Source organism: Limulus polyphemus, unplaced genomic scaffold (genome assembly GCF_000517525.1).
Source record: "Limulus polyphemus unplaced genomic scaffold, Limulus_polyphemus-2.1.2 Scaffold1243, whole genome shotgun sequence".
Classification (NCBI taxonomy): domain Eukaryota; kingdom Metazoa; phylum Arthropoda; class Merostomata; order Xiphosura; family Limulidae; genus Limulus; species Limulus polyphemus.
In genome coordinates, this window is record NW_013666853.1 from 64721 (window position 1) to 77329 (window position 12609).

Consider the following 12609-nt stretch of genomic DNA (forward strand, 5'->3'; position numbering starts at 1 on the left):
CAAGAGTCTATTGGGTACATTGGATTTGTTGTTATTATTCACCTTTATTCAGAAGTGACGATTACATTCATAAATACATGTCGTATTTAGCACTAATGTTCACCTACAATAAAATCATTAAAAAAACCAAAAACATCTTATTTGAGATAAAGTAAGTAGTGAAACATTAGCAAAATAACGCTTCATTCATGCCAGTCCCCAATTGAGAATAAATAAACCCATTCAGTATACTTTTAATGTGTGAATTCGTAGCATAGCTTCTTATTTGAAAATTGTTGTTTTGTAATACTTGTTACGTGTTTTGGTCCGATGTCCCCATTGTTATTTTCTGTTACTCCTTCAAGTCTGTCTTTTTTTTTTTCTTCTAATGGTAATCAGTCAGAGACGTACGTTTCAGATTGTTTTCGAATATCAAGTGTGTTATATTTCGCTTGTTGCCCAGCGATTTGTACATTGTCTGAATACAATGTTTTCTTTGGTTTAATAAATATTTTAGTGAGTATGTAGGACAATAAACGTCAGAACATTAAAAGTATTTAAAGATAATCTCTCACACAACCCTAGGAGTTTTCAGATAACAGTACAAACACAGATATTCATAATGACAAAGCAAATGGTTAATAAACTAGTCATGCTCCTTCGGGTTTCTGCTGAATTCTCGATCGTGGCTGAAAACAAAGTAATATTAATGAGGATGATACCAAAATTATGATCTAATTAATATATATTAAAATCTTACAATAATTTAGTAATATTACAAAAAATAGTTAAAACTCAGAATACATACATAATTGATTCTAAATATTATGATTCAGTTAGTTTTTTACTTCAAAAGTTTCTATAACTTGTTGTGTGTTTAATGACGTTACATCAAATTAACTCTACATTTCAAATAATTCAAAAATTGCGATAAAAAAGGAGTTGAAGCAATAGTCAAGAAACTTTGTAAAACGCTCTTATTTTCACATTTTCAGAAAATTTTCATAACGTAGTTTGCTATAAATATCACTTTTATGCTCTTACTTTACACTGTTGTTAGTTCGGAGACTTAAATACCAACGAGTTTTTAAAAAGCCTTAGAACTGACTGTAAGTTTACCCTATAGTTTCATACGCTCATCACCAGGCATTCGCTTTGAGGTCAAAGTTGTAGCATTTGATAATTTTCGTTACAGCTATGTGAATTTTATTGTACGTTTAACGACACCAAGTTTTATATATAGTTAGTTTTATTCATAAAATATTTGACGCACAACAAATATCCAGACAAACAATAGTGGAGATTTACGGTAAAGCTCGTATTGATGTGCACATCTCTCGGCCCTTCAACAGTGTTATAATTTTCAGGTGGCGCTATAGTTGTCATAAATAAATGCTATAAAACTGTCAGTTGTCTGTATGATGACGCAAGTTTGGGGAGGAAAATGTGGGTTATTGATGTCTGAAAGCACATCTTGTACCTTTTCCCTGTTTGCTGCCCCAGAAATTTTTAAATACTATGAAAAAAAGTGTTTTTGTCCTTCATAATATTATTATGCTACGGTGTGCGTGTGTGTGTGCGCACATCATTTTCCACTTTACTGTGTTGTTTTTTAGCTGTTTCATAATGTTAGGGCATTTGTAAGATATCAAATATTTTACAAAAACTACGTATATTTTGAAAAAGGGGGCTACTTTATGCTAAACCAGCAGCGAAAAAACTACTCTCTCTGTTTCACCATTCCATATTTCGAAAGGCAAAAATATTTTGTGAATTTATGAAAAAACAAAACAAAAATAAACTTAGGTTTGATTTTAAAACTAAACTACGAACCAGTTTTAAATCGGGACTTCCTTATGAACGATTTTTTTTTTCTTTCACTGGCACCTATGGAGAATAGTTAGATCATCTTATACATGTATGAGTACCAATTCCGGCGAACAGGTTAAGCCTAGCTCTATTTCTCCCATCCCCCGTCATCCTGCTCCCAGCGGCACAGCTGTATGTATGCGGACTTACAACGCTGGAAAGTGGGTTTCGATACCCGTGGTGGGCGGAGCACAGATAGCCCATTGTGTAGCTTTGTGCTTAATTTCAAACAAACAAACCCCCGTCATCCATCCTCAAATATTAAAATCTCAAAGGTAAATGTGTATATAATGTTATGTTCAATTTTCCTTAATGTAAATTTAATATATTGTTATGAATGTGATACCGTATTCACATTGATGTATGAAATATACTACAAATAAAATTCAATATTGTACTTTATAACGTATCAAAAGAGTAAAAAATCCATTTCCAAGTATGGAACCACACAGAGAAAAAAAAGAGTGGAATAAAATACATTCTCTGACTTGACTTTAATGTTTCCTCTCAGTTTGTAAGTTAGGCTAGAAACAAATGTGAAACCTTTTCTTTTTGGATAGAAAGTCCATTTTATTTTATTTTCATGTGCAAAAATAGATATTTTGGCAGTGCAAGAAAGTCTATAACTTTGTTTTATATTAAAAAAATTGCAGTTGTAAGAATAATTTTTAATACATTTTTGAAAGCAAGCCCACGAAATTATTTATTCTAGAGCTTTACATTTAAAATAGTTAGTAGATATACGTTTAAGTTTAAACTTTATTTTAGCGCTTTACTGCTATAAGTAGTTAACAAATTTCAGGCATATAGATTGGGAAATGCTAGAGTCAAACCAAGAAGGAGAAAGGTTTTTGAAAACTGTTCAAGATGGCTTTCTTCACCAATTAGTCAAGGAACCTACTAGAAACAATGCTATTTTAAAATTATTATTAACTTCAAATATAGAAATGATCGAGAGGGTGGAAATTGGGAAACATCTGGGTGCAAGTGATCATTGCCCTATTAAGTTCGATGTTTTGCTGCATATGGAGGTAAGGAATAATGATATTTTGTTTACCGATGTTGAAGGGATGCGATAAGAATTATCTGTCGTGAATTAGGTATCTGAGTTATTTGGAGACACTAATCAGATGTGGAAAATTTTAAAGATAAATTTTTAAATATTCAAGGTTAACATACTCTTTATGAAAGAAAAGGATAGCTGCAGGTAAAAAAAACAGGTTGGCTCACAAAGAGTTTAAGAGATAAAATTAAAGAAAAGCAATAAATTCAAGAAACTGTTGTGACAAGAGACTTAGAGGATTATATAAGATCAAGAAAGTTGGTGAAACAGGTAATTAGGACATCAAAAAGGATGTATGAGAAAAGGTTGGCGGAAAATGTAAAAATTAACAGTAAGGATTTATTTAAATACACTAAGAAGGTCGGACCTTTGAGGGATGATAAAGGAAGGCTAGTATCTGATGATTATGAGATGACTGGGTTATTCAATTTTGCTTTTTCTTCGGTTTTTACTAACGAAGATTTAAGCATTATTGCATTTCTTAAACAGTTGATAAATGGAAACGAAATCAAACAAGATGACTGCATTAATTCTCAGCAGATTAAGAAAAATTGGTAAGTTTGAAAAACGATAAGTCTCCTAGGCCAGATAATATTTCCCCAAGGTTTTTGAAGGAAGTTAAAGATTGGATATGTGAGCCACTCACTACTATTTTTTGTCAGTCCTTGAATAGTGGGAAGGTACCAGAGGATTGTAAGTTAGATAATGTAACTCTTCTTTTTAAGGAAGATGGTAAAAATTATCCCAGTAATTATAGACCCATTAGGCTTACATCAGTTGAGGGAAAGTTTTGGAAAATCTGTTAAAAGTTATTTTGCAAAGTCATTTAACAAAGTTTAGAATTTTATTGGATAGTCAACATTGTTTCACTAAAGGAAAATTTTGCCTTACAAATCTTATGACCTTTTGTAGATGAGGGTAAGCGTATAGATTTGGTGTATCTGAATTTTCAGAAGACATTTGACAGAGTGCCACATAAAAGGCTTGTAAGAAAAATATCTTTATAGGTGTGGGGGATAAGTTAGCAAATTGGATAGAAGAGTGGCTGAATGGAAGAAAGCAGAGGGTTGTTATAACTGGAGTTCAGTCAAACTGGGTTAATGTCACAAGTGGAGTACCTCAGGGCTCAGTCTTAGGACCTTTGGTCTTTTTTATTTACATCAATGACATAGATGAAGGAATAGTCAATAAATTACTTAAAGTTGCAGATGATCTTAAGGTCTTGGGTGTTGCTAGCTGTGAAGCGAATGCTGCTGATTTACAAAATGATTTAGATCATTTAGTGAGTTGGGTAAATAAATGGCAGATGGGTTTCAATTATAATAAATGCAATATAATGCATGTGTGTTATCATAATCTGAATTATAATTACAATTTGGATGGGAATAACCTTAACAGTGTTATGAAGGAAAGGGATCCTGGTGTAATAGTCGATCAGTTTCTAAAGCCATCTAAGCAATGTGCTGTTGCTAGTGATAGGGTAAATAGGATTTTAGATTGTATCTACAGAAATATTGAATACAAGTCTAAAGAGGTTATAATTTCAATGTACAGGTCACTGATTTGGCCACATTTGGAATATTGTGTTCAGTCTTGAGCTCCTTACCTTAGGAACTATACTGAATTCTCGGAAAAGGTTCAGAAGAGGGTTACTAGAATGGTGCCTGGGATGGAGGGGTTTTCATAAGAGGAGAGGTTGAAATCTCTCAAAATCTTTTCTCTTGAAAAAAGAAGAATGAGGGAGGATCTGATTGAGGTCTTTAAGATTGTAAAGGGAATTGATAGTGTTGATGCATCATCTTCTTTCATATTTAACAGTGAGAATAGTAGGAGTAGGGGACACAAGTATAATTTTTGGCAAGGTAGGTGTTTTCTACACCTCAGATAATTTTATTTTTCTAACAGGGTGGTTGGCTTTTGGAATGAGTTGCCTTCGGATGTTGTAGAAGCAATAAATTTAAGTGAGTTTAAGAAAATGATTGATAAGTATATGAATGATAAGGGTTGGCTTTAAGATTATTTTTAATTATTTTAATTTAGTTTAGAGGATGGAACAGACGAGATGGACCAATAGGGCCCATGTTGTCCCAAAACGTTGTTATGTTAAATATACGTTTAACCTTAAAAGGGATTCTAGTTATCTGTTAAGCTCACTTTTATGAGAAAGATTAAACTGAAAGGTTTTCGATTTTTGTTTTTGAGTTTTATCCTATAAAATCCTTTGAAAACCATTCCGATCTCAACAGAATGTATATTACTCTAGCTTAAGTTTGTACAATATGAAAATAAAATCTATATGCATTATTAAAAACCATATTCACCACACGGTAAAAAAAAAGAGACCGACAAAGACGATGTATAACATAACCATATTATGGACAACTTTCATTAAAAAACTCATAACTATTCAGATGTTACCTTCCACAGAAGGTGGATCCTTTTCCAAGCCGAATCCCCTAGAAGATTTTGCAGATCCCCGGCTCTGGTGCTTTAGGAAATCTGTAAAAAACAAAAGAGTGTTATTCATATTAGCCGGCCCCCCAGTGGCCCAGTGGTATTTCCGCGGAATTACAACGCTAGAATCCGGGTTTCGATGCCCGTGGTGGGCAGAGCACAGATAGCCCTTTGTGTAGCTTTGTGCTTAACTACAAAACAAACAAACATATTAACCGAAATTCAAGTTTCTTTAACAATGAAAATTAATAAAATAGTAACAGGAATACGAGAAGTGTAGAAATTCCGTTAGAAAAATCACCTTATCCAGAGTTTTAACCCCTATTGCGAACATTAAAAACATGACAACTAGTCACCTTATCCAGAGTTTTATCCCCTATTGCGAACATTAAAAACATGACAACTAGTCACCTTATCCAGAGTTTTAACCCCCATTGTAAACATTAAAAACACGACAACTAGTCACCTTATCCAGAGTTTTAACCCTTATTGAAAACAATTGAACTTCCTGTCGCTGAAAATGTTTGTTTAAGTTAAGATCATTGTTTATCGTTGAATACAAAGCTACACAATAGAGTGTCTGTGCTCTACCCACAGCGGGTATCGAAACCCGAGTTTTATCATTATAACCCTTAGAATTACCTCCGAACCTCTGGGGTATTGAGTTAAAAAACTGAAACGTTGGATTAATAAAAAAATAATTTGAAGCCTTGTAATTACAAAAAGTGAGTATTGTACACCACTCAGCACTAAAAACACTGAAATAATTAGGTATTCATTGGATGATATATACGACTAACTTTTGTGACGTCGCTTTTTATCTTTCTCTGTTTCAAATTTTACAGAAAGGTGAGGTTTTATTTATGCCTATTTTTTAAAAAGATTATTCTATAGATTCAAACTGAATACAAATAAAGCTATATGCTTAAAAATAACAAATGTTTTAAAATATTTTTGATAGTATTGCTAAAATCAAAGTAATTTTACAGCGTAGAGATAAGGTTGGTACGTTGTATGAGATGCCAGCTTCATTCATGGCCGACATCAGCACATTATATTTAATTACGTACATAGCTTTCAACCCCACATCATCCCTTCATCTGCTCCTTTTGGTGTCATACCTAATGTAATGCAGTATTCCATGTAGTGCTATTCAATTTAAGATAAAAATGTATATATTTTAAAATTTACAACAATCTGGGGATAGCATTGTAGAGAGTCCGCCGCTGAATGTTGCCATCGTTGTGTTTGTTTAAATTACTCTTCATTTTACTTGCTGTTGTAGAATTATTTTATTTTTCTCTGTAGACTGCTCTTGTGCTATATTTCTATAGTAAATTACACCAACAAAACACACCCAAAATACCCGAAATGTAAAAAAAAAACATAGTCAATCTTTATGATATCGTGTTTTAAAACATCATCAAAAAGAAACGTGTAGAAAAGTAAACTGCAAAATTCTTTTGATGTTTGTAGGTGCTGATTAATTCCTGTAGTTAAGGGGAGATTTCTACTGAGAAACCAAAATAAATAATAAACGCACTGTAATAACACTACTGACAACTGTAATAACTCTACTGACAACAATGTACTCCATAATACATGAAAATGATGCACCATCAATAATTTTCATTGAAGATTGAATGGAATTAATACTTTAAATTTCACCAAACAGTAGTGACGATAATTTTATTGAAAAACTAGGCTCTTATTATATTAAGGAAATACAACATAACCTTTAAAAAACGTATTGACATTACATTCAAGTTTCATTCAGTTTACTGTAATCAGAGGTAGACTTACTCAAATGAATATCAAAAATTTTAAGATGTCTCTTTGATGTCTTTATAATCTCGAGCAAATCGTTCAGATTATTCAGGTGGATATAAAAATTGCAACTCACCACCATTCATGTGCTTAAAGTTTCCTGCTTCATGATTGGAGATTGATGTAGGCACTGGTATCTCTAATAAATACAAATAGTGAATGCGTTACTGATTTTCCTGCAAGTTTATAAATGCATTACACTAGATCGTAAGCTACAAAATTTTCTGCAAGTTAATGAATACGTTACACCGTTTTGTATGCTACAGATATTCCTCTAAATTAATAGCAACAAAAAGAACTTATTTTAGTAAAGAGCTCGTAGGTGTCATTAATAAATATTCAGTTATTATCTTCACTTACAGCTCTGGCTAGATAAATTGTAATACAAAGATTTATTTATGGTTTGCAAACTGATAATAGAATATATACAGAACTGATAGATAATCAACGAAAATGTAAGTGATGAAAGGATGATTACAAAATATGGATATAAAGTGTACAGTTCATATTAAATGTTATTTTATCAACATATAATGTAGTTAGTTGTTAAGAATCTCATGACAGATCGGATGTTTGTTTTCCACTGAAAAAAATGGGTAAATAAGTATGTTTGTTTTACAAAGGCTGGATTCATGGTGGATTCCGAAAGTGTTCCTTAGCAGAAAGTAGGCAGAAACAGATTTCAATCTAGAACTGTAAAAAATATACTGCAACATCTTTCAGAATGCATTTTCATATTTTAATGTGTGTGTGTGTGTGTGTGTATTTTGTGATTCTTTCAGATGTTGAACTTTTAAACCATCAAATATCAGGTAATATTGGATCTTTAATTATAACGCTTACCATAGAGCCGAATCGAACCCTGTGTGGAACCCAGCGAATTTTTGGCAAAACAACTGTAAGTTCCAAAATCTTCTTTTTCTAAATTTCGTATGGATAACCTCATATGAACTTTGTAAGACTTCTCTTTTGATGAAACTTCAAACTTTTTGTTAGACAGAATCACTTCACTTCCCGTTTTCTTCCAAAAATTTATAGAAACTGGATAGGCCTCACTATGGCAATCCAAGGAAGCTATTTCCCCAACGTGTGCACCAACCAACTGGTTAGGAACCCACAAAACTGGAGGAACTATGAAATATATTGAAAAAATACGTTTTATTGCAATATATTTAATCCACGTGACTTATAACCGAAGATGTGTGTACTTTGTGCTGAGAGTGGCTCAAGTGATAGAATATCACTAGATGACACTGCTATCATCAGGTCCGAGCAATGACAATAACTAATTCTCGTTAACTTCCAGTTTCTTTAACATTTCTTATGTTTTCTTTGTTTTACCTTGACGTCGCACTTTATACTGTGACTTCATTCAAAATTGTTCAATTAAATAGAAAATATAACACATTTCGAAATTAAGAACAAAATATGACTTGTGTAACTATGTTATCACGAATTCTAAAAAGGTGTCATACACGTTGTCAATCAATATTAAACTAATATACTATTCAGCTTATTCAAATCACATAAACGATATTTTTGTTCACACAAATAACACAACTATTGTTCTTCCAATTAATATAAGAGAACATACGTTTACAGGAATAAAATATGGCGTAGCTCATTTAGACATAAATAAGTATAATACATTTTAATTAAGTATCGGGTTACGGATTGGGAAGTTCTGAGTTCGAGCCGCGATGCCTCTAAACACTCTTCGCGCTTTCAGATGTAGGTGTGTTATAAAAGTGGCATTTAATTCCTTTATTCAGTTCTAAAAACCAGACCAAGCCTTTCTAGAAGAAGATGCTGTTAGCTGGCTATCTACCTCTGGTCAGTAGTTCAAAATCAGTGAGGGCTATGTTCGAATTATAGAGTCTCTGACTTGGCAGTTTATCCCATGTTCTTATAAGTTGCCGTTCATGTAGAAATATTCAAATTCTCATTGAAATATAAAACTCAAGTACAACTTGAAAATGAACGTTTAAGATAAAGTTCAAAGGCAATCAAACTACGGTTGATTTAAATAAGCACACGATACAACATTTTCAAACAAACTCAAAATACAGCTCATTCTGACATAAAAAATGCAATTTATTCAAATTCAAGTTATAGTTAATTCATATGTACAAACTATACCGTTGATGTAAACAAACTCAAATTATAATTAATTCAAATGTACACACTGTATCGTTGATGTAAACAAACTCAAATTATACTTAATTCAAATGTACACACTATATCGTTGATGTAAACAAACTCAAGTTATAATTAATTCAAATGCGCACACTATACCGTTCATTTAAACAACACGCCTTACAATTAACACAATTATATATATATATATATACGTGCAGTTTTCTGATACCGTTTCAAGGCTGTCATATTTTTAACATACTTCTAAGTGTTTTGTACCACATACATAGCAAAGAATTTTTGTGTAAAGTTTTGTCTCAGAAATCTCAGTATATTTGCATGACAACTTACCAATGTTAATTCCTCGACATTTAAGATGAGTTCTTTGCCAGATTTTATTACCAGTACGTAATCTATCGAACCCAAGAGAAAATCGTTCTAGTTTTAGCTAATAGTGTTTACGTTAAACCCATATTCGTTGCGTTTTATGTAACAGTTAATTTGGATTAATTACAAAACTAGCAGACAGTATATGTCACATACATCATTTCATCTATCACGCTTCTCTACATTATATATCACGACATGAATCTCCACGGGTTTTTTATTATTTTCCACTGTGTTTGTTTTATCGTCACAGCGTTAGATATAACATAGACAACGGTATTGTTTAAATATTACTGCTCTTAGTTGTTCTAGCTCTAAATGTTTCACATTGTAATAACTATGTATTTTCACTTCTTAGGACAAAAATGTTCAATTACAGTTTCGAACATGGAAAATCTGCATGTCTACGACGTATTTTCTTTATTTTTGACTTAATGTTCCTTTCCATATTAAGTTTGATGCCACTATATTTCAGTGGTGTGTTCGTTATATCTGTCAAGTATATCTTATAACCTTAAATTATAATATCTTTGTATGTAACGTATGGTCTAGTTGCATTTGATAACTAGTTAAAATAAAAGCACCTATGTCTTGGCTCCAGTCTATTGGTGCAAAATTAAACTACTAGCCCTACTTTAACAAAAATTCTGAAACAAATATACAAACCTATGGTGCAAAAGAAGTTGAATGGGAGATTGAAGTTAAATCTAAGTTCGTTGTTCGAATAATTAAAAAACGAACAATGAACCGGGTTTGTTTTTCGTTGATCGTATTTTTAAATAACGAATAACGAAATTTTCTTTGTTCGTTTTGGCAGCTATTGAATAACGGAAAACGAACAATAAACCAATTTGATTTTCGTTGTTTTCAGTATTTAAAAAACGAACTTTTTTTCATTTTTTATTTTTTAATACGAAAATATGAACAAGGAACCAGGTTATTTTTCGTTTTTCTATTTTTGAATATGAAAACAGGAACAAAAACCGAGTTTATTTTGCGTTTTCTATTTTTGAATACGTAAACATGAACAAGGAGCCAGGTTGTTTTGCGTTTTTCTATTTTTGAATAATGACAAATGAACTGTTTCTTTATTTGTTTTTAAGCTAATGAATAACGAAAAACGAACAAAGAGCCAATCTGTTTTTCATTGTTTGATTTTAGATTTCTGGATAACGAAAACTAACTGGTTCCTTTTCATATTTTATTTTTTGAACAAGAGAACATGAACAACGAACCAGCTTGTTTTTCAGCTTATGAAAAAAAAAGGAAAACAAACTAATTCTTTGGAATATCAACAACGAATCAGTTTGTTCTTCATTCAATTGCTTTGTTGTTTGTTTTAAAGCTACTAAATAACGAGAAACAAATAAAGAACCAGTTTGTTTTCCGCTAGTTCTTTTTATCATTTTTTTTCATTTTTGATTAAGAGAACATGAACAACAAACCTGTTTGGTTGTCGTTGACCATTTTTTGGTCTTTTGTATAAAGAAAAACGAACTGGTTCTTTTTTGATCTTCAGTTTTTGAATAAGGAAAAACGAACTTGTTTTTTTTTTCGTTTTCAGTTTTTTAGTAAGGGAACTTGAATAAGAGAGCATGAACAAGGAACCAGTTTGACAAACGAATTTGTTTTCTTTTCGTTTGTCAGTTTGTAAATAATAGAACATGAACAACGAACCTGCTTGTTTTTTGAGTAATGAAAAACGAATGTTTTTTTAGCTACTGAAAAAGAGGCCAAGTTTTCAAATAAGAGAGTATGAATAAAGAACCAGTTTGTTTTTCAGCTTTTGAATAAACGAAAAACTAAGTGATTCTGTTTTCGTCACGATTTGAATAAGGGAACATGAAGAACAAATCAGGTCGTTTTTGTTATTCAAAAAGCGACACACAAACTAGTTCGTTGTTCATGTTTTCTTATTTATAAACTGAAAAATGAAAAAAGAATTAGTTCGTCTTTCGTCATTCAAAAACAACGAAAAATAAATGGTTCTTTACTTGTTTTGCGTTATTCAGTTGCTTAAAAACAAACAAACAAAGAAGCAATTCGTTTTTCGTTATTTAGAAAACGAACAGTGATCTTCGACCTAAGTTTAAGTGGTTATTGAATTGTCGTGATAATTGTACAGCGTTAAGTCGATTGAAAACTTTTAGCCGAATCAGTTTTATACGTGCAATTACTCCCTGATTCTTTTTTTAAAATAACAGTGTTATAGTTCTCAATGTAAAATGTCGATGATATTAGTATAACATTTCATAAAATTGTTTAATTTTAAATCTCTACAGATAAACTTCTCTGAAATTGAAGTTTCTTCGAAACTTAATCAAATAGAACAGCTAATCGAGTTTATGAATTAAGAAAGTATTAAAAAATATCAATTTGGACTTAGTTTAATGCAATGATGTGAAAATCATAATCTGGAGTAATTTAATTAAAAGTTACAAGGATATTATATGCTATAAGTTCAGTGATATTTCATTTAGATACTGTTATACGGAGAGTTAATCGCACTTTGTACGATCATTTCTCCAGGTCACATGGCGCTCACTGTGACACTGATAATTATACGACATCGTCCAACACCATGTGCGCAGTTTACATTGTGACAACTTTCCACAAATGATATCAGACCATATATATTGACAGATTTTCCAAATACCCTCCACTAGTAGGTAGATGTAGCTTTCTTCGGCTATATTTAAGCAAATCAAACGTATAGAAGTCTGCCATAACGTTCAGTCAGGTGACTTTGTAGACATGTGTAACGAATTTATTATATATTTATTTCAATATCAACGTTTGTTTAGATTAAATTTATATTAGAAACACACATACATACAACTTATACTGTTAAATGTGTATTGAGAAACTCCCGCCTATTCTCCAAAGTTGTAGAA

General features: G+C 31.8%; 1 protein-coding gene across 2 annotated transcripts in view; it reads right to left on the reverse strand.

Annotated features, from left to right (window-relative positions):
• Nucleotides 1-350: 350 nt before the first annotated feature.
• LOC106462761 (lachesin-like) overlaps nt 351-12609 on the reverse strand; it is a 96447-nt gene continuing 84188 nt past the window's right edge. For both annotated transcript variants that reach the window (XM_022390091.1, XM_013922713.2), the window contains exons 6-9: nt 8036-8323; nt 7269-7331; nt 5330-5410; nt 351-668 (exon numbers count right to left, since the gene is read on the reverse strand). In XM_022390091.1, coding sequence (XP_022245799.1) covers nt 571-668; nt 5330-5410; nt 7269-7331; nt 8036-8323 — 530 coding nt within the window. In that variant the 3' untranslated portion in view covers nt 351-570. The remainder of the gene's footprint in view (nt 669-5329; nt 5411-7268; nt 7332-8035; nt 8324-12609) is intronic.